The sequence below is a fragment of the Callithrix jacchus genome, chromosome 1 (genome assembly GCF_049354715.1).
Source record: "Callithrix jacchus isolate 240 chromosome 1, calJac240_pri, whole genome shotgun sequence".
In the NCBI taxonomy this organism is placed as follows: Eukaryota; Metazoa; Chordata; class Mammalia; order Primates; family Cebidae; genus Callithrix; species Callithrix jacchus.
In genome coordinates this window covers 190,487,008-190,513,150 of record NC_133502.1, presented here as the reverse complement: position 1 = coordinate 190,513,150, position 26,143 = coordinate 190,487,008, and the positions used below count along the sequence as shown (strand labels likewise).

Below are 26,143 nucleotides of genomic sequence, written 5' to 3'. Positions count from 1 at the left end.
AGAGACAAGTTTATGCATCCCAATTTTGAGATTTAGATTAAATGTCATGAATATTTTCTTCAGAAAGTTCTGGTCATTCTGAAGTGTCCTAGTTTAATATTGCTCCATTTTAAGATGATCTTGTTACATATAGAGCAAGCCATTTTTTTCCTGTTTTTCTCACATGTGAAATGAAAGTCAGTGGAAAAATATTTAACTAAAATTCATTTTTAAGGAATGCTTTAATGTAAATGTGGTGATATACACAGTCACTTTGAAAAACCATGAATCTAGTAATCGAGTATTCTACCAGGAACATATTCACTTGGGTTTCGTTTTTGTTTTTGTTTTTTCATAGAAATGGGGTTTCACAGTGTTGCCCAGGCTGGTCTCAAACTCCTGGGCTCAAGTGATTTTCCCACCTCAGCTTCTCAGCAGCTGGGACTACAAGCACTGCGCCTGGCTTATATTAGTGTTTTTAACAGACTTTCAATCATCTAAATATAATTCGGTCATATGCAAATTAGGAATATTTTAGGAGAAGTTCTTTTCATCTACCTATTTCCTTTAATCATTATTAAGCAGTTAAACCATATTCAGTTAAGAAAAATGAAGGGGTTCATTTCTCTTTCATCTTTGTGCTTCAGTTTCCCTTGCACCCAAGGAGCGTTCATTGAATCTGTCCTCTGGGAATGGCACTGTGAGGTGCCGGGACACGAAGATGACTCCTTATAAGGTCTCCTCAAGGAGATTTTAGTCAGGTAGGGGTCAGGACTTGTAATAAATGAGATTTGAAGTGTTATAATTACTCACAGAGCTTCAAACAGGACATGTGAAGATAGACAATAGGATAAGGTGAGGAAAGAAAAAGGTCAGGGCAAGCTTTAAAGAGAAAGTGATACTTGAGTTTTAAAAGATGAGAGAATGGAAGAAAAATGGAATTTCTGGTGGAGCTAGCAATGTAAGTTTCTTGAACTGTCTAATTCTGTGGTATATACCAGCAGCTTTTTTGCTAAGGCTAACCTCCAACTGTGGATGAAAATGAAAAGGAAGGTTTTTAGAGACAAAGAAAAGTTTCTTTTCTTTAATAACTCAGAGCCTAAAAGTGACGAGGATAGCATATAAATGTGCATTCTGAAGTATTTTATGACATACATTGTGATGTGTAATCACTCCATAGTGAATCACACAGTTTCTGTGTCCTCTTCTCTTTAGGGAGCTTCAAAAGATATCCTCTTCCTTTGGCCCTCTTCTACCTTGTTATGCTTCTCCTTTCATGAACACAACCTCATAAAAATGACGGCCTTTCTTTTCACATCCTGATTCAGATGGAGCTGTTATAGAGCAGAAACTTGGACCAGGTCTACAATGCATGGATTCAATAGACATTCCTAGATTGGGCCCACCTTAAGTTTTCATTTTTTTACAATTCTGTCAGTGTCTTCTATTTGTAATAAATATGGTCCATTATATTTGAGGGGCTATTCTAGGTACTTCAGTGATATTAACCACTAGAATGGACTAAGATCTCCAACCCAGTGGAATTTACAGAGTGGCTCTGGAAGATTGTTTTCTTTCTTCCACACAGACAAAGCATTTGTTAAAATTAAGCTGCTACCTAAAGTGCTGCGTTTCTCTAATGTGCCTTGTATATAGGAACACATTACATTGAGTGGAAGAAGACATTCTTTATTTGGGAGAGAAAGCTTTTTTTTTTTTTTTTTTTTTTTTTTTGTAGCTAAGGGTTCTATAAGGATAGACCAGTATGATGTAGCATATTTTCCCTAGTTTATCTTGTAAAAAAGATGAAAGTTGGAAAGTACTAAAAATATGGTGGTTTCAGCGACAGATAAGTGGGTGAAGGGAGAAATATTTAAAGACAAGTTATTTGAAGCTTTCCTTGCTTTGTGCTTCAGTGAGGAGAGAGGGAGAAGGCAGCTACCAAAATGACTAAGTCGTCAATTATAGCCTGGGTGTACTTTAAATAGGCAGAATATAGAAGTATAGTAAGAAAGCAGAAGGGCTAAATCGGAAAGAATTCTGTTATGACATTAAGAAATCCTATTTATTAAAATTGCAACAGATTTGAAATAGAATGTTTTCAGTTTTATTTTTTGATTATAGTTCTCATTTGTGATATTATAGATGCTGTGCCTACTGTCTCAGGAAATAGTCCATCTCTGCAGACAGATGTGAGTTTGGACAAGAGATCAGATGGTACCCTTACAAATACTGTAACAGAAAACCTCTTGGAAACACCTTTAGAAAAGCAATCAGCTGCAGAAGATCTTAAAACATTGACAATTTTACCAGCACATTGGTCGTCAAGTAAAGAGGAGTTTATCAGCCCCAACTTAAGGATATCAAAGTCAGATTCTACTTTCCATAACCAGGCCTCTGTAGAAACACTCTGTCTCTCTCCTTCATTCAAGATATTTGACCCAGTGAAGGAGAATGTAATCAACATGGCCTATCAGAAACCAGTACAAGCCAGTATTACTCAGATGGATGATAAAATTTTCAAGACAACCACACAGGGTGAGTCTACCAAGTCTCCTTTTTTGTTTCCCTCCTTTCGCTCTCATCAGTGATGTTAAAATGTACATGTCATACAGATACTTCTCCGTTGGGAAAGTACCCCTTTTAGTAAAGGGCTAATAGATAATTCATCACCGTGGGTTCTGAGTCCTTGGTTGAACATATTACCATAAGTTCTGAGGAATTTTGGTGCAGACCAAATTAGAAGAAACTAGCATGAAATAAGTGCTTTCTATTAGACATGTAGGTTACTTATTAAGAGATTATATGAAAAACGCTTATTATGTATATTGGTGTATACACACATCTCCGCATACACACTTATGCATGTGTGCCCTTTTAAAAAGGACTGTGTACTGGCCGCACAAAAGGGGCAGGGGATCTTGTCCTTTCTTATATCTTTATAAAACATTAAGAGTGCAATATTGTTTAGACTGGGTGATAAAGGATAAAGCCAGCTGAGGTTTCAGGTTATTGGCTGTCAGTTGCTAAATCCTCCATTATATAATTATGCTTTCTTCTTCAAAGTTAACTAGTGAAAGAATAATTGTTTGTTCATGACTAAGTGGTGGTTTTATTGGTTCTTATATATAATAGTGCTAACCAACTCATATAAATAGAAAGCTTTTAAAATTTATTTATTTTTTATTAGAGATAGGATCTTGCTCTGTTGCAATCAATGCAATCTTGGCTCACTGTAGCTTCAAACTCCTGGGTTCAAGCATTTCTTTGGCCCCTCAGCCTTCCAAGTAGCTAAGACTACAGGTGCATGCCATCACACTTGGCTAATTTTATTTTTAATTTATTATTATTATTTTTTTTTGGTAGAGGTTTGGTCTTGCTATGTTGCCCAGGTTGGTCTTGAACTTCTGGCCTCAAGTGATCGTCCTGCCTCAGCCCCCCAAAGGTCTGGGATACAGGCATGAGCCACTGTCTGGCCAATACAAAGATTTTAATGTGAATCTTTTAAGCTCACGCAAACCGAGATTAAAAGTACATATAACTATAAATAATGGAAGCTACCATGTTGAAGCTAAAGAAATTTATATTGGTATTAGTAAGGTCAATGAGTAATAAAAGATTTTCCTTTGTGCTCTTTCAAGAATTTTTTGATATTGAATAGTGTAAAGGTAGTAAAACTGATTCTCTGTTTTGTCAACCAATTACTTTTCTTTTGAGACTGTTGATGTGGAAACCAGTTAGTACTGCTTATGATGGCTCTGATGGCTTATGTGCATGGCTGTCTCCTGGGAAGTTGATACTTTTAGTTCATTTCTTTCATGAATACCACAAAATGATCATTGAAAATATTTTTTGGTCCCTGTGAGTATACCAGGCACACTTAAAATTTAGCAAGAAGTTCCTTGAAAACTGGTTAACACAGAGAACTTTTGTGTTGGCTTGTAATAGATAGAATTGGTCTAATTCTACCATCAAAAATAAGTATTAAATCTGGTTTGAAGTCATCATCAAACAACCAAGTAGAAAAAACATACTAAGGTTAAGATCCCAGGGGGAAGACAATTGAGATGAGTGCCTCATTCACCTGAGTCTTCCCCCGCTTGAGTCATCTGCTTATTCACAGAGCAATGTAATAGAAGCTGAAGAGAAATCAGAGGTCTGGGCTTTCCAGTCACTGAGCTTGGGAGACAGGTAGGAGTTTGGGGTTTTCGAGGTGCCAGGGACTTGAAGGGCCCGTATTCCAGAGGGAGGGAAAGTCTTTCTGTCATTTCTTACTGACACATTTGCTTACTGCTAAGTTGCATGCGTTCAGGATGAGATGCCAAGAAACTAAATGAGAAGCAGCTTATAAGAGGCCAGTGAGCTAAGCAGACAAGGAAACAAACGTCGGAGTTCAGGATTTGGTAAATTGTAGGATCCGTGGTGATCACTTGAGGCTTTCCACTGGTACCCCTGATAGGCTGTACTATAGGCCTCAGAACTGTACTCTAGGAATAAGGACAAACCAGAAGTTGAACAGCCCTCACAAATACTATTAATAAAACCTATTTTGCCTAGAGCAAAGTGATTGATTTGTATTCCATCTGCCTTCTAGAAGACAATTAAATCCTTTCTTGAGAATTCTTAAAATTTTTTATAAAATATTTTGGCTTTCAACAAAAAGTTACCAGGCATACTAGGAAATGAAAAACTGGCCAGAAATACAGGGGAAAAGTAGACAACGGAAACAGATCTCCAATAATCTAGATTCTGAATGTATAAAATAGGTACTTTAAAATTATGGTTAATATGATCAAGAAGACAGGAAAGATGAAAAATTTCACCAGAATACTAGTATCTGTTTTAAAAATCAAATGGACTGGGCACAGTGACTCATGCCTATAATCCCAGCACTTTGGGAGGCTAAGGCAGGGAGATTGCTTTGAGGCTAGGAGTTCAAGATAAGCCTGGGCAACATAGGGAGAGCCCACCTCCCCCGCCCAAAAAAAAAGCCAGATGTGGTAGCATATGCCTATAGTCCTAGCAACCCTGGAGGCTGAGGCAGAAGGATCACTTGAGCCCAGGAAGTTGAGGCTACGGTGAGCCATTATCATGCCACTACACTTTAGCCTGGATGACAGAGTGAGATCCTGTCCCCCCGCAAAAAAAAATCAAATAAAAATTGTAGAGCTGAAAAATACAGTAGCTGAAATTAAGATTCTGAGGGTACTTCTCAGTCCTTATATCCTGAATGTCAAAAGAGAGTTTAGTCTGGCAGGGAAGTGGGAAAGTTATGAATGAAATCTTAAAAGAGAAGGAGACTCAGAAGGGGCAGACCTCATTATTTGTGTATAAACGATTCCCAAATTCTTGACTGACCACTGAACTATACATATAGGGGAACCTCAGTGAGTCTGACCAGAAAAAAAAAAAAAATCCTACTGGAAGCCAAAAGAACTGAGATGAGACTTCAGTTTCTGCTTACTGGAAGGCTGACAGTTTGAAGAGGCCAGGCAAGTTATCTTCCAGACAGAACAAAATTCAGCACTCTTTAGAGGAGTATCACAGAATACAGACACTTTACAATGTATCATCCAAATGTCCAGTATAAAATTTTAAAAATCACTAGGCATGTGAAGAAATAGGGAGATAGAAGCCGTATGAAGATATTAAGAGTCAGTAGAAACTGACCCTTAGATGACCCAGATGTTGCAATTAGCAGACAGATTTTTTTAAAGCAGTTATTATAAATCCATTTAAGAACTTAAAGTACTCTCAATGAGCACTTTGAATAGAAAGGAGCATCTCAGCAGACAAATAACTGTAAAAAGGAATTAAATGGAAGTTCTCAAGCTGAAAGATAAAAAATTGAATGAAAATTTTACTGGAAGGGATTAGCAGAAGATTAAAAATGAAAGAGAGCAAGTGAATTTGAAAATAGATCAATAGAAATAATCTAATCTGAAAATGGAAAGGAAAAGATTAACGAAAAAAAAAACAGAGAGACTCCGTCTTGTGAGACAGTGTCAAGCACTCTGACACTGATGTAATTGGAGTTCCAAAAGGTGAGGAAAAGACAGAGGGTCAGAAAAAAATTATTTGAAGAGTTAATGCCCATATCTTCCCAAATGTGTGAAAGAAATAAACTTTCAGATCCAAAATGCTCAATGAATTTCAAACAGAATTAAGTTTAACAAACATGTCTGGATGCATTATAGTTGGACAGCTGAATTCCAGAGATAAAATCTTGAAGCAGCAAGAAACATTATCATATTACATGCAGAGGACCAAGAATATAAATGACACCTGATTTTTTATCATAAGCAGTGTGTATCACAAGACAATGAAAAGTCATCTTGTAAGTGTTAAAAGGCAAAACCTATTAACCCAGAACTCTGTATCTAGCAGAACCAAAAAAATAAAGATGAAAACAGGACTTGATTCAAGTGAATAAAAACTGATCGTCAGGAAATCCATACTACAAGAAACACTGAAGGAATATTTTCAGCCTAATGAGAAATTACAGTAGTTACTTGACTCTACAGAAAAGAATGATGAACACTGGAAATGGTAAATATGTGGATAAATATAAAATACTATGTGTATCTTTTCTTTCAATTAAAAAGGACATGTAACTATTTAAAGCAAAACTTATACTATATTTTGGGGCTTGAAACATATGTAGATATATAGTACAATATAGCACCAAAAATGGAGAGTTAATGGAATTATACCACTGAAAGATTTCTATATTTTACATAAAATAGTACAATATTAACTATAATTAACTCATAATAAGTTAAGCATGCATAAATTTAATTACACTTGTAAAAAGGAAAGTGGTATAGCCAAAGCCCTGTTGAGGAATTAATATGGAATACTAAAAATATATTCGATCAACACAAAAGAACGGAAAAGAGGGACAGAAACAGACAAATAGAAGGCAGATAGCAAAATAGAAGACCTGACTCCAACCATTTCAATAATTACGTTAAATGGGAGTGGAATAAACTTTGCAACTAAAAGGAAGAGACTTTAGATTGGATAGAAAAGCAAGACTCAATTACATGCTATTTATTAGGGAAGTGCTTTAAATACAAAGACATAAATTGATTAGAAGTAAAGCCATTAAAAATATGTACTATGCAAGAAGCATAAGGTGGCTATATTAATATCAGACAAAACTGACTTCAAGACAAGGATTATTACTAAAGAGGGCATTTCATATTGATACATAGGCCAGTACAGGAGGGATATATAGCAACTAAAAAAGGGATATATGGCAACTAAAAGTGTGTATGTACCTAATAAAAGAACTTCAAAAATACATGAAGCAAAAACTGACAGAATTACAGGGAGAAATTACGCAAATCCATAGTCATAATTTGAGATTTTATTATTCTCAGCGATTGACAGAACTAGGCATAAAAATCCATAAGTATGTGGAAAATATGAATAACTATTCAAAAACCTTAACTTACTTGAAATCTCTAAATCACAACATCCAACCAGTGTAGAATACATTCTTTTTCTGTTTTTTTAAACATTCTTTTTCAAGTGCAAAATGAACATTCACCAAGAAAGAACATATACTGCATCATTAAAAACAAAAAGCATTTTGAAATAAAGTGTGGTATGAAAACAAAAAGTAACAATAAATTTCAAAAGATTGAAATCTTGAAAAAGCATGGTTTCTGGCCACAATAGAATTAAATTAGAAATTGATAACAATGAAATACATAGAATAACCCCAAATATTTAGAAATTTAGCAATACACTTCTAAATAATCTATGAATCAAAGAAGATATCTGAAGAGAAATGAGAAAATATTTCAATCAATGATAATGAAAATAAAAAATGTGAGATGCAGCAAAACTAGCAGGAAATTGCTAGAGGGAAAATTATAGCTTTAGATGCTTATATAAGAAATGGAGAATGCCTTAAAAATCAGTGATACAAGATGCTAACTTAAGATGCTTGGAAAAAAGGAAGAAATTAGACTTAAAGTTAGTAAAAGTAAGCAACAAAAAATAGGAATAAATGAAATAGAAACAGATGAAAGGTGACTCTTTAAAAAGTTAACATTTATAAACCCCTATTAAGACTGATCAAAAAAAGATAATTACAAATTACTAAGTCTAAGAATTAAAGGTAGTATATAACTAAAAATCCTGCAGATACCAAAAGATTGTGAGAGCATATTATGAACAACGCTATGGCAACAGATTTGATGGCTTAGTTGAAATGGGTGAGACAACTGGCTAAAACGGACCTTAGAAGACCTTTGTGTTTGTCAAATAAGCTGGGGAAAAAGATGTACACACACACACACTCTCTCTCTCTCTCTCTCTCTCTCTCTCTCTCTCTCTCTCTTTCTCTCTCTCTCTCTCTCCCCACCCCTTCCTCTCAAAAACACATCACAGAGAAACTTCAGTTCCCTCTAGTCTTACTAGTGAATTCTAAGAAAGAAGAAATGATAATCATATGCCAATTTTTTCAGAAAGTAGAAGAAGGACTACCCAACTCATTTTATGAGGCTAGTATAGGGCCAAAATGTGACAAAGACATTACAAGAAAATTATAGACCAATATTCTTCAAAGATTTACACAAATGTAGAAATCCCTAATAAAACATTAGCAAATCAAATCCAGCAACATATAAAATGAATAATACATCATGACCAAGTGGGATTTTTCCTGGAATTATAAGGTTGGTTTGACATTTGAAAATATGTAACTGTAATCTACCATATTAACAGAATAAGATGAAAATGATATAATTGTCTTGATTCATGTGGTAAAGCATTTGGCAAAATTCTACACTCATTTATGCTTTTTAAAAAATTTAAGCAAACTATGAATAAGAGGGAACTTCCCTCAAGCTGATAAAGGGTATATTTTTTTAAAGGGTATATTTTGTAGGCCAGATGTGGTGGCTTACACCTGTAATCCCAGCACTTTGGGAGACCAAGGCAGGAGGATCAGTTGAGGCCAGGAGTTCAAGATCAGACTGGTCAACATGGCAAAATCCTGTCTCTACAAAAAATTTAAAACATTAGCCAGGAATGGTGGCATGCACCTATAATGCCAGCTTTTCTGGAGGCTGAGGTAGGAAGGTCACTTGAGCTCAGGATTTTGAGGCTGCAGAGAGCTATGATTGCCCCACTGCATCCCAGCCTGGGCAACAGAGCAAGACCCCATCTCCAAAATAAATAAATATTTTTTAAAGCCCTAATATGTACTGCTGACATAATTAATGATAAAAGACTGAATGTTTTGCCACTCAGATCAACAACAAAGAGAGAATGTCTGCTGTCACCGCTTTTTTTCAACACTGTATTAGAGGTCCCAGGCAGTGCAGTTAGGCGAGAAAAAGAAATAAAAGGTATATGTATTGGAAAGGAAGTAATAAAATGTTTTGATTCAAAGATGATATGATTATGTGTGTGGAAGATCTCAAAGAATCTATCAAAAAGTAGGGAGTTTAGCAAGATTTCAGGGTACAAAGTTAGCATCAAAAATGTATTGTCCCAACCTGGGCAGCTGTATTGGTCCATTTTCACACAGCTAAAACGAAATAACCATGACTGGGTATCTATAAAGGAAAGAATTTTAATTGACTCACAGTTCTGCATGGCTAGGGAGGCCTCAGAAAACTTAGAATCATGGTGTAAGGAGAAGCATGCACATTTTTCACAAGATGGCAGGAGAATGTGTGTGTGAAAGAGGAACTGTCAAACACTCATAAAATCATCATATCTCATGAGAATTCACTCACTATCATGAAATCAGCATGGGGGAAACCACCCCCATGATCCAATCACCTCCCTCTCTTGACATGTGGGGATTACAATTAGAGATGAGATTTGGGTGGGGACACAGAGTCAAACCACATCAGCAACATAGGGAGACCCTGTTCCTGCTTTTAAATTGACTGATTGATTGATTGATTGATGGAGTCTTGCTCTGTCACCCAAGCTGGAGTGAAGTAGGAGTGATCTCGGCTCATTGTAACTTCCACCTTCTGGATTCAAGCAATTCTCCTGCCTCAGCCTCCTGAGTAGCTGGGATTACAGGTGTGTGCCACCATGCCCAGCTAAGTTTTGTATTTTCAGTAGAGCCAGGGTTTCATCATGTTGACCAGGCTGTTCTTGAACTCCTGACTTCAAGTGATCTACCCTCCTCAGCCTCCCAAAGTGTTGGGATTGCAAGTGTGAGCCACTGCACCTGGCTGAAAACTTTTAAATTTTATTTATTTATTTATTTTTTAGCCTGGCATGGTGGTGCACGCCTGTGGTCCCAGCACCTTGGGAGGCTGAGGAGGGAGGATCACTTGAGCCCAGGAGTTCAAAGCTGTGTTGAGCTATGATTGTACCACTGCATTCCAGCCTGGGCAAGAGTGAGACACTGTCTCAAAAAAGCAATCAATAATAACCAATTGAAAATTGAAATTAAAACAGTATCATTTACAGTAGCATTCTAAAAAAACAACATACTTAACAAAAGGCATGTAAGAAGACCTCCACAGTGAAAACTATGAAACATTTCTGAGAGCAATTAAAGACCAAACTAAATTGAAAAGATATACAATGTTTACAGATTGGAAGACTCAGTATTGTTAAGATGTAATTTTTCTCCAAATAGCTCTGCAGATTTAATGCAGTCCCAGAAGGCTTTTTTTTTTTTTTTTTTTTTTTTGGTAGAAATTGACAAGCTGAATCTTAGATTTAAAAGGAAATACAAAGTATCTAGAGTAGCCAAAACAATCCTGAGAGTAAAAGAACAAAGTTGGAGGACTCCCACTACCTAAGTTTTATTGTAAAGCTATAGTAATCAAATAGTGTGATATTGTCTCTATAGTCATCTATTTTGTATCATTTTTATAAATACTTTGAGGCTTTTATAAATTTGAAATATTGACCTTCTGAAATTTCTTAACCATCAGGTAGGGTGATTGTTTGAATAATGGAGTAATATTTTCTTCCAATCATTGCTGTGGTACTTAACTTGCTTATTTAATTGCTTATTAAATTCTTAATTATAATATTTTAACATTGTTTTTTTTTTTTTTAATATATGTGTGTGTGGCCAGGCACAGTGGCTCACACCTATAATCTCAGCACTTTGAGAGGCCAAGGAAGGTGGATTACTTGAGGTCAGAAATTCAAGACCAGCCTGGCCAATATGGTGAAATCTTGTGTCTACTAAAAATAAAAAAAATTAGCCAGGCATGGTGATGTACCTGTAATTCCAGCTACTCAGGAGGCTGAGGCAGGAGAATTACTTGAACCTGGGAGGCAGAGGTTGTTGTAAGCCCAGATCATGCCACTACACTTTAGCCTGGGCAACAGAGCAAGATTCCGTCTGAAAAAATGTGTGTGTGTGTGTGTGTGTGAGAGAGAGAGAGACAGAGAGAGAGAGAGAGAGAGAGAGACAGACAGACAGACAGACAGACAGACAGACAGATATAGGTTTAACAACATTTAACAAATTCTTCTTAATAGGGTGAAATTCAGTATTTCTCTGTTGATAAATTAAGGCCAAATTATTTCAAAATTGCTTAGAAGTGGCTTGGGTCCATGACCGAGGGCCACAATTTGAAAGTTACCTAGTTCCTCAGAAGTGGCAGCATGAGCCTGATAGGAGACCATGGCAAAGCTCCCAGTCCTAGAGGGAGATTGGAGCATAAATCAAATGTCCCTTTAAACCTCACCGTAAAGTCAAGTTAGGCTCCTACTTGGATGAATAGCACAGTTGCTGATAGCGCAGGCCCTGGAGTGAGACTGCCTGGGGTCTCATAATCCCAGCCCAACCACTAAATATGCAACCTTAGATGACACCAGATCTCCTGCGGGTCAGTATCTTCACCTACAGGACAAAGATAATGATGGAACTACCACACTGAGCTATTGTAGGGATTTAACAAATTTACAAATGCAAAGTGCTTAGAGTATGACCTGGTGATAGGGTAAGTGTATAAAATTTGCTATTATTATTCAAGTGTACATATTTTTAATTCCCCCTGTAGAACTGTAGACACTTAGTTCCCTCCTAACCCTCAAAATCCTCTCTAGTTGTTTCCAAAAGCACCCAAGAATTTCTCCTTCTCAGGAACAAGTAAGCCCCTATCCTTCCAGAAAGGGCATTCCAAGCAAAGGAATCACGGAGTTGTAACCAAGCGAAGAGATTCCGGGGAGCTCCCGTCTGTTTTCCGTCAGGCAGCCGGAGTAGTTTGATCAATAGTCCTCCCCGACTTAAACAGTGGACTCATCACCATGCTCCTAAAGCCCTGGGCAGCCTAGCTTCTGCCTCTCTTACCAGCCTGATATTGTCTCAGTTAGTCAGATTAAGCATCTTGCTTCACCATGGTTGTTCCCTCTGACCAGAACACTCCAGGCCCACCCCTTCCCCTAGTTCACTCCTACCCATCCTTCAGAGGTCAGCTCAAATATCACTTAAGATTTCCTGACCTCCTAGGGTATTTCAGATCCCCTAACTGTATGCTATCTCAGTACCCTCTAATTATCCTCAGCACACTGTCATTCCAGTTGACTGCATATGTACTAAGCTGTTTAATGTATCACTGTTTCTTCCCAACTGAAATGTCATCTTCATGAGAGAAGAGATCAGGTCTGCCCTGTTTGTTATTGCATCCCTAGTACCAAACACAGTAGCTTGCACATAGGCCATATTCAGTATTTAATAAGTGAACTAAAGGCAGAACGGGAAAGTGTGCATGAAGAAGCAGTGGAAGAAAACCCTGGAAAATTAAGCCAGACAGATGATAGGAGCCATGTGTGCCAGGTTAAGAAATCCGGACTTTAATTTGAAGACAGTGCAGGTCACTAAAGGTCTTAAGCAAGGCTAATGACCTTACACACCTTGTTTTAGGAGTGTGTCATGTTGAGCTGGCAGGTAAAACTGGAGGTGAGGAACACTTCAAAAGCTGTTGTAGGAAAGCAGGTGAGAGAAGTTAGACAACAGAGGATGAGGTAGAGGGACGTAGCCAGGAGTCTTAGGTGGATTATGATCTGAGAGAGGTGAATGAGTCAAGAATCCACAAAGAAAGAGACTCACCCCATCTGGAGGGCCTATAAGGAGGGAGGAGAAAGGATGTGTCAGATGTGAGGGAAGGGTTTGTTGTTCTTAACAAACCAGATGCATTGAGCCTTTGTGTGCCACACACTGTTAAGTATTGGCTTCGGTTTCTTCTCATCAGAGATCACCTGCCAAGCCTGAGGGATGTGGAGTGGTTGAGGGACCATGAAGAGAATGGTTACGTTTAGAACAGACACAGTAGAGAATGGAAGGAGGTGCTGAGACCCCGGAGAGCAGTGCTCGGTGCCACCCTAGTGTGTGCAGCCCTCAGCTTTTCTCCAGTGGGACGGAGCAGCCTGGCACAGAAATGAAAATGGTGGATATTTACATCAAAATAGGATTAGGGCAGTGGGTGGCAAACCACAGCCTCTGGGCCAAATCTGGCTCACTGCCTGTTTGGTAAATAAAGTTTTATTAGAATACAACCATGCTAATTTGCTGCTTTTGTGCTGCAACTGGCAGAGTGGAATAGTTGCCACAGAGACTATCTGTCCCACAAAGCCCAAAATATTTGCTATCTAGTCCTTTGCAAAAATGGTTTGCTGATTTCATTACAAGCTAGCAGGTAAGGCAGAATACATGGCAGCAAGGAAGTGGTAAGAAAGTGGCTGAAGGGATGGACAATGCGCATCTAGACTGGTTAAGAAAGGAGGCAAAGCCAGGCAGGCACTAATAGAGTGGGAGAAAATAGGATTTTCTTTGCATCTGTTCTCTCAGCAAGGTCAAGGTATCAGTGTGTTAGAAAGGATGGGAGAGCTGGAAGTAAGGGAGAAGAAAAGTAATTCTGGAAAACAGGTTTCAGAGGAGGGCAGTCCTGAGGGATGACATGTTCTAGGCACTACTCAGAGCATTGGCTGAAGGTCATTATGAGGAATTCAAGAAACGATGAGGCCAGAATGGATGGCTAATCTCCATGGACACTGGCATCACTCAGGGTGATAGAGAATAGAGAAGACAGTGTCTGTTCCAGTTTTAAGAAGTATTTGTTTATATGAAGGGTCCAGATCTGGCTTTATAAAGTCTTTGGAGATAATGAGTTAGGAAAATTAAAAAATTCTTGCACGCTCATATTTTAGTGGATCTCAACTCTCAGGTAAGCTAAGGCAGCCACCTAATACACCTTAATATTGGTACCAAATGAGAGGGACATATTCGCTGCTGCAACCTTATTTGATCTTTTGATAATAAATGACTGTTCCTAGCAGAGCTCATTTCTTCCCCTCAGTTTAAATTTTAAGTTATTTATCTGTAGCTCAAACTATTCTTTTAAGTGATTAGATATTTGATCATGTACACCAAAAAGGGGGAGGAAACTAGCAGATTCTTAGAAGCTAGAAATGGTAGCAGACAGCCTTCCTTATATTCTCATAAGCCACGGTTATATAAGTGTGTTCGACTACACTGGACTTGGCTAATTATTTTGGAGGAAAAAAATCAGTGTTCTGCACTTTCTCATATTGGATAGAAGTAGACACTGTCACTGGCTTCATCCTTTTTTCCAATCTAATTGGCTTTTTTTTTTTTTTTTTTTTTTTGAGACGAAGTTTCGCTCTTGTTACCCAGGCTGGAGTGCAATGGCACGATCTCGGCTCACCACAACCTCCACCTCCTGGGTTCAGGCAATTCTCCTGCCTCAGCCTCCTGAGTAGCTGGGATTACAGGTACGCGCCACCATGCCCAGCTAATTTTTTGTACTTTTAATAGAGACGGGGGTTTCACCACGTTGACCAGAATGGTCTCGATCTCTTGACCTCGTGATCCACCCGCCTCGGCCTCCCAAAGTGCTGGGATTACAGGCGTGAGCCACCGCGCCCGGCCTTCTAATTGGCTTTTTACCATGACCTTCACCCACTTATTCTAGATCGCTGTTTTTCACTTCACCTTTAATAGTGAAAGAAACCAAACGTCACAGACACACACACATGATCCATTAATCATGCACATTTCCTTCTTGTCTATAGAAGACTTCAGAGGCAGAAACTGAGAAAAATGGTAGAAAACAGTTCTGCAAAGTGTCTTGGCAAAGCCTGAGTTACTGATCAGGCTGGCTCAGAAGCACCATGCAGAGTAGAGTTGAAGGCAGCCTTCCTCACCCCTCCAGGGAGGCAGCCCCAGCAACTCTTCCAGGATACAGCTCCTGCCTGTGTTTCACAGGCCAAAAACCACACCTTTTTGATTTTCAAAACTTAGTGAACCAAGTTTATACTTTATAAGTGAGATAATTCTTTAATCCAATTTTCCCAATAAAAATTTAGCATAAGCAATTAAGAGGTTTCCTAAATCTGTTATTTTATGTAGCATATTTATAACGACATTAAATTTCCAAATGTTACACTTTTAAAAATTTGAGATCTAATTAATATACCATAAAATGCATCCTTTTAAAATGTATGATTTTGGAGCTTTTAGTATACTCTCAGCGTTGTGCAACCATCATCACTAATTAGAAACACTTTCATCACCTGCTGAAAATCCTATACTCATTAGCAGTCCACTCCCCATTTCTCCTTCTAATTCCCATCAGCCACAGATCTTGCTGTCTCTATGTATTTGCCGATTCTAGACATTTCGTATAAACGGAATCATGAAATATGTGGCCTTTTGTGTTTGGCTTATTTCACTTAAGTTATTTTCAAGATTCATTCATGTTGTAACATATTCCGTGTAACGTTCATGATGTACTCCATTCCTTTTTATGGTTAATCCCATTGTAACAAGATATAGGTATAGATCAGATAGAAATATTATATAGTATACCAAAAAGTATATCTATTTCTCTCTCTATATATAGAAGAGAGAAACTTTTTTTTTTTTTTTTTTGAGACGGAGTTTCACCTTTTGCCCAGGCTGGAGTGCAATGGTGCAATCTCGGCTCACTGCAACCTCTGCCTCCTGGGTTCAGGCAATTCTCCTGCCTCAGCCTCCTGAGTAGCTGGGATTACAGGCACGTGCCACCATGCCCAGCTAATTTTTTGTATTTTTAGTAGAGACGGGGTTTCACCATGTTGACCAGGATGGTGTTGATATCTTGACCTCGTGATCCACCCGCCTCGGCCTCCCAAAGTGCTGGGATTACAGGCTTGAGCCACTGCACCCGGCCCCTAGTGAAACATTTCTATAGAAGAGAGAGAGAAATAGATGTACTTTTTGGCAATTACAAATAATTCTGCTACAGACATTAGTGTAAAATGTTACATTTTTATTTTTTTAAGACTCATGTATTACACACTCTACAAAGGAACAGAGTATAAAGAACAGAGGAAACAAAATGACAGGCATACACATTTACATAGCAAGTATGCGCAAAACCTGTCAAGATTCTTTAAAACTTTTAACATTGAACAGCCACATCAGTTTCTACAAATAATTTATTTTCTCAGCAAGAAGTTTTAGAAGACTCAACCTATGTGATTCAAACTATGTCTATCTTAAGAAAAAAGTTAATTTTATCCTCTTTGAAAATCTCCAAATTGCCAGAGGCCAAGTAAACCTGATCAGTCCCAATTTTCAAAAGATTCGGCCGGGCACAGTGGCTCATGCCTGTAATCCTAACATTTTGGAAGGCCGAGGCAGGCAGATTGCCTAAGCTCAGGAGTTTGAGACCAGCCTGGACAACACAACAACTGGTGAAACTCCATCTCTACTAAAAATACAAAAAATTAGCCAGGGTTGGCAGCATGCACCCATATAGTCCCAGCTACTCTAGAGGCTGAGGCAGAATTGCTTGAGCCCAGGAGGAGGAGTTTGCAGTGAGCCGAGATCCCGCCACTGCACTCCAGCCTTGGCGACAGAGCAAGACTGTCTCCAAAACAAAACCAACAAAAAAAAGATTCAAAGGCTTTTAAGCCTATGACTCCTTAGGAATTCATAATTGCTTAGAAAAATTATTCAAAGTGTGTGTTCAGCTTTCAATGATATTAACATGCAAGAAAAAAATCCATACATCTAATTATTATCAGTAGCCGGTTAATTGCTGGATCTTCCAAAACCAGAGACAAGTCTTATGAGTCAAGGTTCTTCAGACCTCTCCACTAATACATTGCAGTATGCAGACTTTAACTTCATTTAACAGAAGAGAAGATCCTTTGAAATGTAGTGGATGACAGGCTGACATATTTCTGCAGTCTCTCCTTCTAAGTGTAGACACAGCTTTTGTTGCTGATACCTTGGTCAACAGCCTTTGTGTTTATCAGTTCTTCCTCAGTTCACTGTTTTTCTGACTGAGAAATATGATGTCCAAACATTGAAGTTTCTGGACAAGAAAATGGAGAAGGCTCCTAAGATCTATTTTCTCAAATGAATCATCTTCTTGAAATGCAAATTTCTGTGTAAGTGCATGAGATGTTAAAGACACCGAATCCCAATGTGAATTTTTTCTTTTCCTCTTATGAATGGGTCTGCCACCAGGTGACTGTTCAGTTGCACAAAGCTGAACTTTCTTTATGTCCTCTAGAACATCCAACATGTTTGGAATATCTTTATTTCTGTAGCTTTTGGAATGATGACTATACTGGCACCTGGGTGCTATTTGTTCATTTCAGTAGCTGGATTATCTGAGTCACAAATATTATTAGATCCTAGTTGTATGGGAAGAAAACTTAGAAAATGGAGAGAAGAAAACTGAGGAGGAAGTGGTGGTGAAAGAGGAGAAGAAAGCACTGAACTTGGAAACTGATCTGGCTCCCCACTCAGCTGAAGAGCCCCTGATGATGGCATTTGTCCCAACGAATGGGCCCATCATTCAAGCCAAAGGAGCTAGAATTTATGCTGTTTTCAGTTCCTGCATTTCCACAGTTGCAGCAATCTGAGAGTGAAAAATAGCTCATCTTCAAGGGCAACTATTTTTTTAATTGCAGCTTCATTTACAGGCAGATCATTTTTCACTGGTTTATGTCATAGAGCAGATGACAGTGGACCCCAAACTAGGTGCGAAGGATGGACACATTCCATTTTCTCTTCACTTTCCCATATACTGTTTTGAAATCTGAGATAACTGCCTTCCTCAACATTTGCCACACACAAAATGTCAGCAAAAGATGGAACAATAGATCCACAGTTATCAGAGTCTACAGAGTTCAAGAACTGGATCAACTCAAAATTGTGCCTTCAAGAAGGTTCTAACAGAAGCATTTTCTCAATAATATGAACAGTATTCCTAGTTGATCCATAGTCTTTATTTTCCCAAATCAGCAAAACCTGATCTATAGGAACACCAGAATATTGGCTCTAAGAGACACTGATGAAGCAAATACAGAAGCCAGTTCAAGGAAGCGTCATCAATTTCTTGGTACCTTTCTCTGAAGCTGGCCTTCTGGTAACTACCGGAATGTCAAGTGGAGGGCATTGTGAATCCCGTCTGGGAATCCTCCTCACAGGAAGAGGCACTGGTCCTGGTCCAGGAGCACGCAGACATCGACCTGGTGTCTACTCGCACACCTTGGCTTGCATACCACAGGCAGTATTGACGCCCTCACTGAGGGGTGTGAGGTCAACCCGGTACCATCCCTGGACAACTCTGCTCAGCCAATGTAACTCTGTAGGAGGCATGGTTGCCTTCTCCTGTGCCCAGCCAACCTATCAGTGGTCCCAAGGACAGGACCACTCTGTGTTACATTTTTAACCATGGAACAAAATCACAGTATTTTAATTTGTGTATAGTTAACCTGACAGCCACTGAGTATCAGCTAGGAGGACTGAAAGAGGTGAATTGGAGAATGACAAAAACTTCTGTTTTACAGTCAACTATTTAAAGTGTTTAGTTGACCAAAGACCTTCTGCTTACAGAAAGATTTATATTTCTAACTCAGAGTTTTTAATTATTTCTAGAAATTTGTCATTTTATTTTTGCAACACAGTTCTAAATGCTCTTAAAATGGAAAGTTTTAATACCACGATTATTTACGAGTATAATAAGTTAAAGTGAACACATCATCATTTGGAATAATTTTATCAGTGCTGTCTTCAAGCAAGCCCAACATTAATTGCTGTGCATATATCACACAAGGAGATTTTAAAATACAGCGATTTATTGTAGCTTATTTCAGCTCTGCTGAGTAGACTGTGTGAGTGTTAACAAGAGACCCAAATAACTTCTGTAGCGAGCCTGGGCAGGAGAACTAAATGGGCAGTGGGGATGCACCCTGAAGAGCAGCTTCAAGTGTGTGTACAGCTGCGGAGTGTTTGAAAACAAAAGTAAATTGCTATGCGGCAATTATAGATGAAGTGGCTTTTTATAAGCAAGAGCATCATGTAGCCTATGAATCAAAGCTGCAAAACTGTAAACAATGATAAGCAATTTCGTCAGCAGTTGTAGTTACAAGGCTGCTTGTAAGAAAGAAAAGTGGCTAAACAGTAGAAAGCGGTGGGTCTCAAACTTCAGCCTGCCTCAGAAACACTGGCAGCATGTTACAACTTCATCTTCTGGGCCCAATGCCCCAGTTTCTGATTTAGTAGATCTGGGACCCAAGAACTTTGTTACGGGCAAATCCCCAGATGACGCTACTGCAGTCACATTTTGAGAACCACTGGCATCAGGTTTTTCAGTCACAGCGTATATATGTGACTAACATAACTGCATATCTGTATATAAGATAGCATGATATTAATATTTGACTTGCCGAGCGCAGTGGCTCACGCCTGTAATCCCAGGACTTTGGGGGGCTGAGGCGGGTGGATCACGAGGTCAAGAGATCGAGACCATCCTGGTCAACATGGTGAAACCCCGTCTCTACTAAAAATACAAAAATTAGCTGGGCATGGTGGCACGTGCCTGTAATCCCAGCTACTCAGGAGGCTGAGGCAGGAGAATTGCCTGAACCCAGGAGGCGGAAGTTGCAGTGAGCCGAGATTGCGCCATTGCCCTCCAGCCTGGGTAACGAGCGAAACTCCATTGCAAAAAAAAAAAAAAAGATATTAATATTTGACTCAAATATTATTTTCCTCTTGGTCTACTGAAAATGTTTCTTATTATATCATTCTTTCTCACTAGAGGGAACTCAAATTTGATTTCTAGAGTATTTTCTTAGTACTTTAACAGATCTGTTTTGAGTCCTACCATCGTTTTTGGAAAAAGGGTCTTGTCCTTTTACCTAGCTTGGATTCCCCTCCCAGCATGACCACGGTTCGCTGCATCCTCAAACTCCCAGGCTCAGGTGATCCTCCCACTTCAGCCTCCCAAGTAGCTGGGACCAAAGGTACAGACCACCATGCCCAACTGATTTTTATACTTTTTGTAGAGAAGGGTTTTCACCATGTTGTCCAGGCTGGTTTCAAATTCCTGGGCCCAAGCCATCCTCCCACTCGACCTCCCAAAGTGCTGGGATTATAGATGTGAGCCAGCGTGCCAGGCCGGGTCCTAGAATCTCAGCAAGAATAGATAGTTCTGTAAAGTGTTGCACTGATCTTGCCTCAAATATCCCTACCAAATGGTTATTCAGGCTGTGCCTGAGCTCTGAGCGTCACTCACCACGGTCCTTCTCATGTGCGAAGAACCATGACAATGAGGAAGTACTTTATTAACTGAGCTAAAATCTGTTTTCTATAAGTTTTACCTGTTGATCCCAGTTCTAGATCATGCAAACTATGAGTAATGGAAGGTATTATTATTAAGGTTTTCTGATTGTCTTCAAATAATTAGATATAGCCTCTTATCCTTCTACCATCTCTTTTTGGGTAAAGATTAGCCTATCCATCAACCATTTCTTATAGATAAGATGTCAAGTCCCCTCGCTGCCCTGGTTACCTGCCTTCTAAATTTTGTACTCAAAATTTAATGTAATTCTATTAACACAGTAAAAATAATTCTAATGTAATAGAATTGTATGGAAGTATAGAATTATGATCTAATTCTTTGACATCAGAGAAACTTGAATTTGAATCCCATCTTTGCCCTTTTCTAGCAAGCCTTGTAGTCTTGGGAAAGATTTTTAGCGTCTTTCAGATTCCTTCACCTCATATTTTAAAGTGGGGTTATAATACCTACTCCATCTTACGCTAAACAAAGAGAATGAAACAAGAACTAATTGAGGGGGCCGGGCACAGTGGCTCACAGAGGTAATCCCAGCTTTGGGAGGCTGAGGCACAAGGATCACTTGAGGCCAGGAGTTTGAGACCAGCCTGGCCAATGTGGCAAGACCTGTTTTCTATAAAAAATTAAAGGAAAGAGTCAGGGATTGGTGGCCCATACCTGTAGTCTCAGCTCTAGGAAGGTTGAGGCAGAAGGATCGCTTGAGCCAGGTGGAGGCTGCAGTGAGTCATGATCACACCACTGCACTCCAGTCTGAGTGACAGAGCAATGTTGCCTCTCTAAAAAAAGAAAAAGAAAACAGGGATTTGAAAAGTAGTTAAGTCCTTAGACTTGTCCACTTTGCTAAACAGGTAAACTGTTACTGTGAATACCCACCTACCTCTGCATCCAGTGGCAGAGTCTGAAGATTTGTTTTCTGGAGAGGGCAGATGGAAGGTCTCTAACTTAGAGATGCTAGGTAGAATTACAAGCGTGGGTACTGTCACCAAAGCTACAGGGATAAGTGATGAAATGTAAACCAAATGTTGAATGCCGCAGCTCCCTCCCGCTGCTGGCCTCCCAGCATCCTGGTAGCTAGACCTTTACCCTCTAGGTAGGAGATAGTACACCTGTTCTCCTAGAACCCAACTGGCTGGCCTAGAAGAAAGAACTAAAGATATTGACATTAGTGGTTCCCCAAGAAATGACTATTCACTAAAGCTCAAAGTTGACAAGTGCCATATACACACTCAAAGTTCCTTTCCATTTTTTAACCCTCCACTCTTAAACATAGGCAGACAGGAGTGCCAAACATCTGAACAAAACTTCTAATATGAAACATTGAAACAAAAACAAAGGCAAACAATTTTGAGGAAACATACACTATGAAGGGAAAGGGAAACTTTTTAAAAGCATATCATTATTATCCTCAAAGAAACACGAGAATCCGGTATATGAAACAAGAACAAGATGTTCCAAAAAGAATTTCTGAAAACCAAAAAAGCTCTTGGAAATTTAAAAATATAATAGCAGAAATATAAGAAATCAGTGAGAGGACTGAACGCTAACATTGACAAAATCTACATGGAAGGAAAGCAAAAGGACAAAGGCAGGGAAAGAAAAGCAGGAAAACGACAGGACCGGCCCAGGAGATCTAACATCTGACAAGAGGTTCTGAAAGAGACAACAGAGAAAACACAGAGGAGAAAAGCAGTGATTCAATCATTTAGTGAAAAGTTCTGGGGCTGAAGGAAATAGGTTGCCTGACTGAGTTGACCTCAGTAAGTGAAAATAATCTCACTTCAGGGCACATCACTGAGAAGCTTCCAAATCCTCTGAAACAAAAGAAATTCTGTGATGCTTCAGAGAAAAAACAGGTTCTATGCAATGGATAAGAATTCGAATGGCTCCCACCCCTGAGCAGCAATACTAGAAACAAGAAAACAGTGAAATGCGGCCTTCAAACTTCCAAAAGAATGATTAAGCCTAAAAGTAGAGTACAGACATTTTCAGACATGCAAGTTCTCAAAACGTTTTCTTCTCATGGCTGTCGTCGTTAACATGCCCACTACCATCTTTCCATCTTGTTAATCCAAAGATAGAATGTCTCGATTAGCCTGACCTAGATTCCTAAGTGTTCCTGGCTTTTCTTGACCATGTGCTGTTGAAGTTCCTGCTTTCCTTTTCATGTCCCTGCTGTTGCATCAGCTGAGAATATATTTCATCCCCAAAAAAGTTTTGTGATTGGAATTTTTCCTGAGAACTTGGGATAGGCCATGGAAAACTTTGAAGCCGAAAAATAGAAACCACCTACCCTGGCCATAGTTTTTACAGGAGGTCCAATTTAGTTTAGAAGGGACATGAATACAGTAAAGCAAAACAAAATAGTAGAAAAATAAGTCATGTGTTCTCCTTAGTAAGCATCAATTTCCCTCTTCTGTGACTTACAATGAATTTCTTTTTTAAAGTAGCAAGTTCAGAGTTAGTTGCAAAAAGTTTAGAACTGGATTCCACCAATTTGTATCACATATCATAAGTGAATGTCAACAGATGCTCCAAGAAGAAGAAAAAAAGTTACATGTTTAAGAAAGCTTGGGAAACACTTGAATAAATAACCAAAGATTTCTCAGAACTTTAAATGCACTTATAGACATTGTTAATTTCCTTCTGGAGGCACAGTATGCAATTGCCCAGTTTTATTGACAACAAAGCCTTTGAAGCCTTTTTCTACAAAACATCTTCTAACATCTGAAGGAACACGGTGTTTCTCAGCACAGTTTGAGAAATAATGATTTAGAATGAAGTGTGGGAGATTTAAGATGATTTTGCCTGAAAAGAAGTAAAAACTTTACGAAATCTGTAATTTTATGAAACAAACAAAAAATTTTACAATGCTTTTTACTTTTAGTTTCTTGGTGAGAAAAAAAACGATGATATACATTTGCCAAAGTGTTCTAGAGCTCAGATGGATTGGACTTCAGTCTTGATTATATTTCACTATAGAGAGAAAAATATTTATTTCACTAACTTTTGGATATTTGTAGTTGGGTAGTTCATCTTGCCATAATAATCTCTACAGGAAAAAAAATTTTAAAGTTGAAGGAATCTGTTACAGTTTTCTTAGACTTTCTACTTTAAATACCAACTTAAAATACTGGCAGTCTGTAGAATGGGGTTTAATACTTTTCTGCTCTCTCTGATTAAGTTTAGTGTAAAAATATGTTGGGCAGGGTTTGAGTCAAGATGAGTCAAGATGAATATTGATAATTCTATTTTAGCTTCATTTCCATGGTATTATTGATATATAATACATCTGTAGATGTTCTTAATTTCCTGCTTTGGGTTTTTTTAAGCTTAGTATGAATAGTTAACATTTAAAATTCTAAGCAGTTTATTTATGTTGAGCCCTTCCAGATAGGCTTTTACATTATAAAATTATTTCAGCTATTACTCCCATTTGTACATTGCATACATCTTTTTCTCTCATTTTAGTTTCAACTGCCTGAGGAAGCATCTCCTTTTTCTCCTTTAGCCATGCCATCTCCTGATTTAGCCTCTCCAGAGAAGTCAGCTCATCTCTCATCCCCGATTCTGGCCAGACCTTCCTTCTGGACTTTGTCGCATCAACAGATGTCTTCTACCTCCTTTAAAGATAAGGATAAGTCGGCCAAGCTGCATCCCTCCTTTGCTTCTAGGGGCCCAGTGTCTTCTGAGGCAGAGGAAAATGACAACCTCAATCTACTGGGAATTCGTCCAAACAACTCTGATTTGGCTAAAAACAATATAAGTCCTATTTCTAGTAGTCACCAGGGAGAGTTTTCCACCCCAAATGCAGACCGTATTTCTAGTAGTAACTGGGGAGGCTTTTCTACCAGGAGTGTAGACCGTATTTCTAGTAGTAACTGGGGAGGCTTTTCTACCAGTGGGGTAGACCGTATTTCTAGTAGTCACTGGGGAGAGTTTTCCACCCAAAATGTAGACCAGTTCATCGCTCTGTCCTGTTGTGATTTTCAGTCAACCAAAGACTTCTCCAGGGAACTTGAAGCAAAGAATTCCATTAGTGTTCTTCTAAGGGAGATAAAAAGTGCTTTAGCTAGATTACATGAAGATCTGAGCACAGTGATCCAAGAACTTAGTGTCATCAATAGTCATCTGATGAGCATGAGTTTGAATAGTTCACAAATGAGCCAGTCTTCACAGGTCCCCCAGTCTTCTGAGGGGAGCGCAGATAAAATCTAATTGTTGCAGTATCTCTTTTTGATGGAGCTCATGTGGTTCCACTTCCCCAAGACTTAAGTTAACATTGTATACATTTGTATTACTATGGCAAAAAGGGGGATGGTTTAATTTTTCCTTTTCAGGTTTATTAACAAGTATCTTTCAGACCAATAATTTCATTTGGGTGGTTTATTTTTTAAAAGGGAAAGATGTCACCTTTAATAATTTCAGATTTAGATATTAGTTCATTTGAAACATAAGAGAATTTCATTCTTTCATGCTCTGTACCTTAATTGGGTTAAGCATTAGTGAAAATTGTGGTAAGACCTCAAACTGTAAATGACTATTCAGGAGCGTTTGGCTAAGGAGACAGGAAGAAGTTCTTTATCTTTCAACTGTATGGAGCTTGTTAAGCCTCCAAGGTGACCCAGGAGAATAGAGTTTGGGATATACATTTCACATGTTCTTTTGCAAGTTTTAGGTTCTGCAAACCAAGGGCCAGAAATCTTTTTCTTCCAGATGCCAGTGTTGGGAGTTAAATGGAAAGAAGCAGGACATAAAACAAGTGTTTTTATTATCAATGTATATTGCAAAGTGAATTCAAATGCATACTTCTTATTCTATTTCAGAAAATAAATTTGATATTTTTCATCTTATGTGTATCTTTTTAATTTGTTAAGACAGGCTTTCAAATAGGAATGTCTCAGTTATTTATGGGCAAAACAATCCAGTTTGGGGATTACAGGCCAGTGATACCCAACCCTGCTACACACTGGAATCGCCACAGCAGCTTTCCTTTAGTTTTATATTTGTCTGGGAGAATAGTGTAATGGGTCCATGTGCCCATCACTCAGTTTCAACAATTACCGACTTGAGGCAAAAATGATCCTGATTATTTTGAAGATATAGGAAACATTTTAAAAATACACTAATGCCAGAGTCCTGCTCCCAAACTAATTGAAACTGGTTTTCACGAGGCAGACTGAATTAGGAGATAAAGGGAATTGTCACTGAAAAGACCTTAAAGCTGGAGGAATTTGGCATCGTTGAAGAATGTCAAGAAGGCTGGTGTGGCTGGAGTGAAGTGAGCAAAGGGGAGAGCAGACCAAGATCAAGGTCATGGAGCAAAGCTGACAGATGGCATAGGTTCTTAAAAACCATTGTTAGAGATTTTGGCTTCTACCCTGTGAAATAAAAATTAGGATGGGATTTAGGATACAAAATAATGTGTGACTCTGATTCTAAATGATTGCTCTGGCTTTGGCAGGGGAAGTGGTACAAGAACATGAGGTGAGGCAGGTAAGCTGTTGCAGGTCTTCAGATGAGAGCTGATGGCGGCTCAAAGCTGGATGGGCATAGTGAGG

The 26,143-nt window shown here is 38.7% G+C and overlaps 1 protein-coding gene and 1 pseudogene across 10 annotated transcripts in view; one reads left to right on the top strand and one right to left on the bottom strand.

The window, feature by feature from the left end:
* The window catches only part of ENTHD1 (ENTH domain containing 1), a 131,318-nt gene extending 105,888 nt beyond the window's left edge, over positions 1-25,430 (top strand). For all 10 annotated transcript variants that reach the window (XM_035266262.3, XM_035266255.3, XM_078334408.1 and 7 more), the window contains 2 exons: positions 2,125-2,517; positions 24,094-25,430. In XM_035266262.3, the coding sequence (XP_035122153.3) occupies positions 2,125-2,517; positions 24,094-24,800 (1,100 nt within the window). In that variant the 3' untranslated portion in view covers positions 24,801-25,430. The remainder of the gene's footprint in view (positions 1-2,124; positions 2,518-24,093) is intronic.
* LOC118146149 (mitochondrial fission regulator 2 pseudogene) lies at positions 17,148-18,187 on the bottom strand (annotated as a pseudogene).
* Positions 25,431-26,143: the final 713 nt, after the last annotated feature.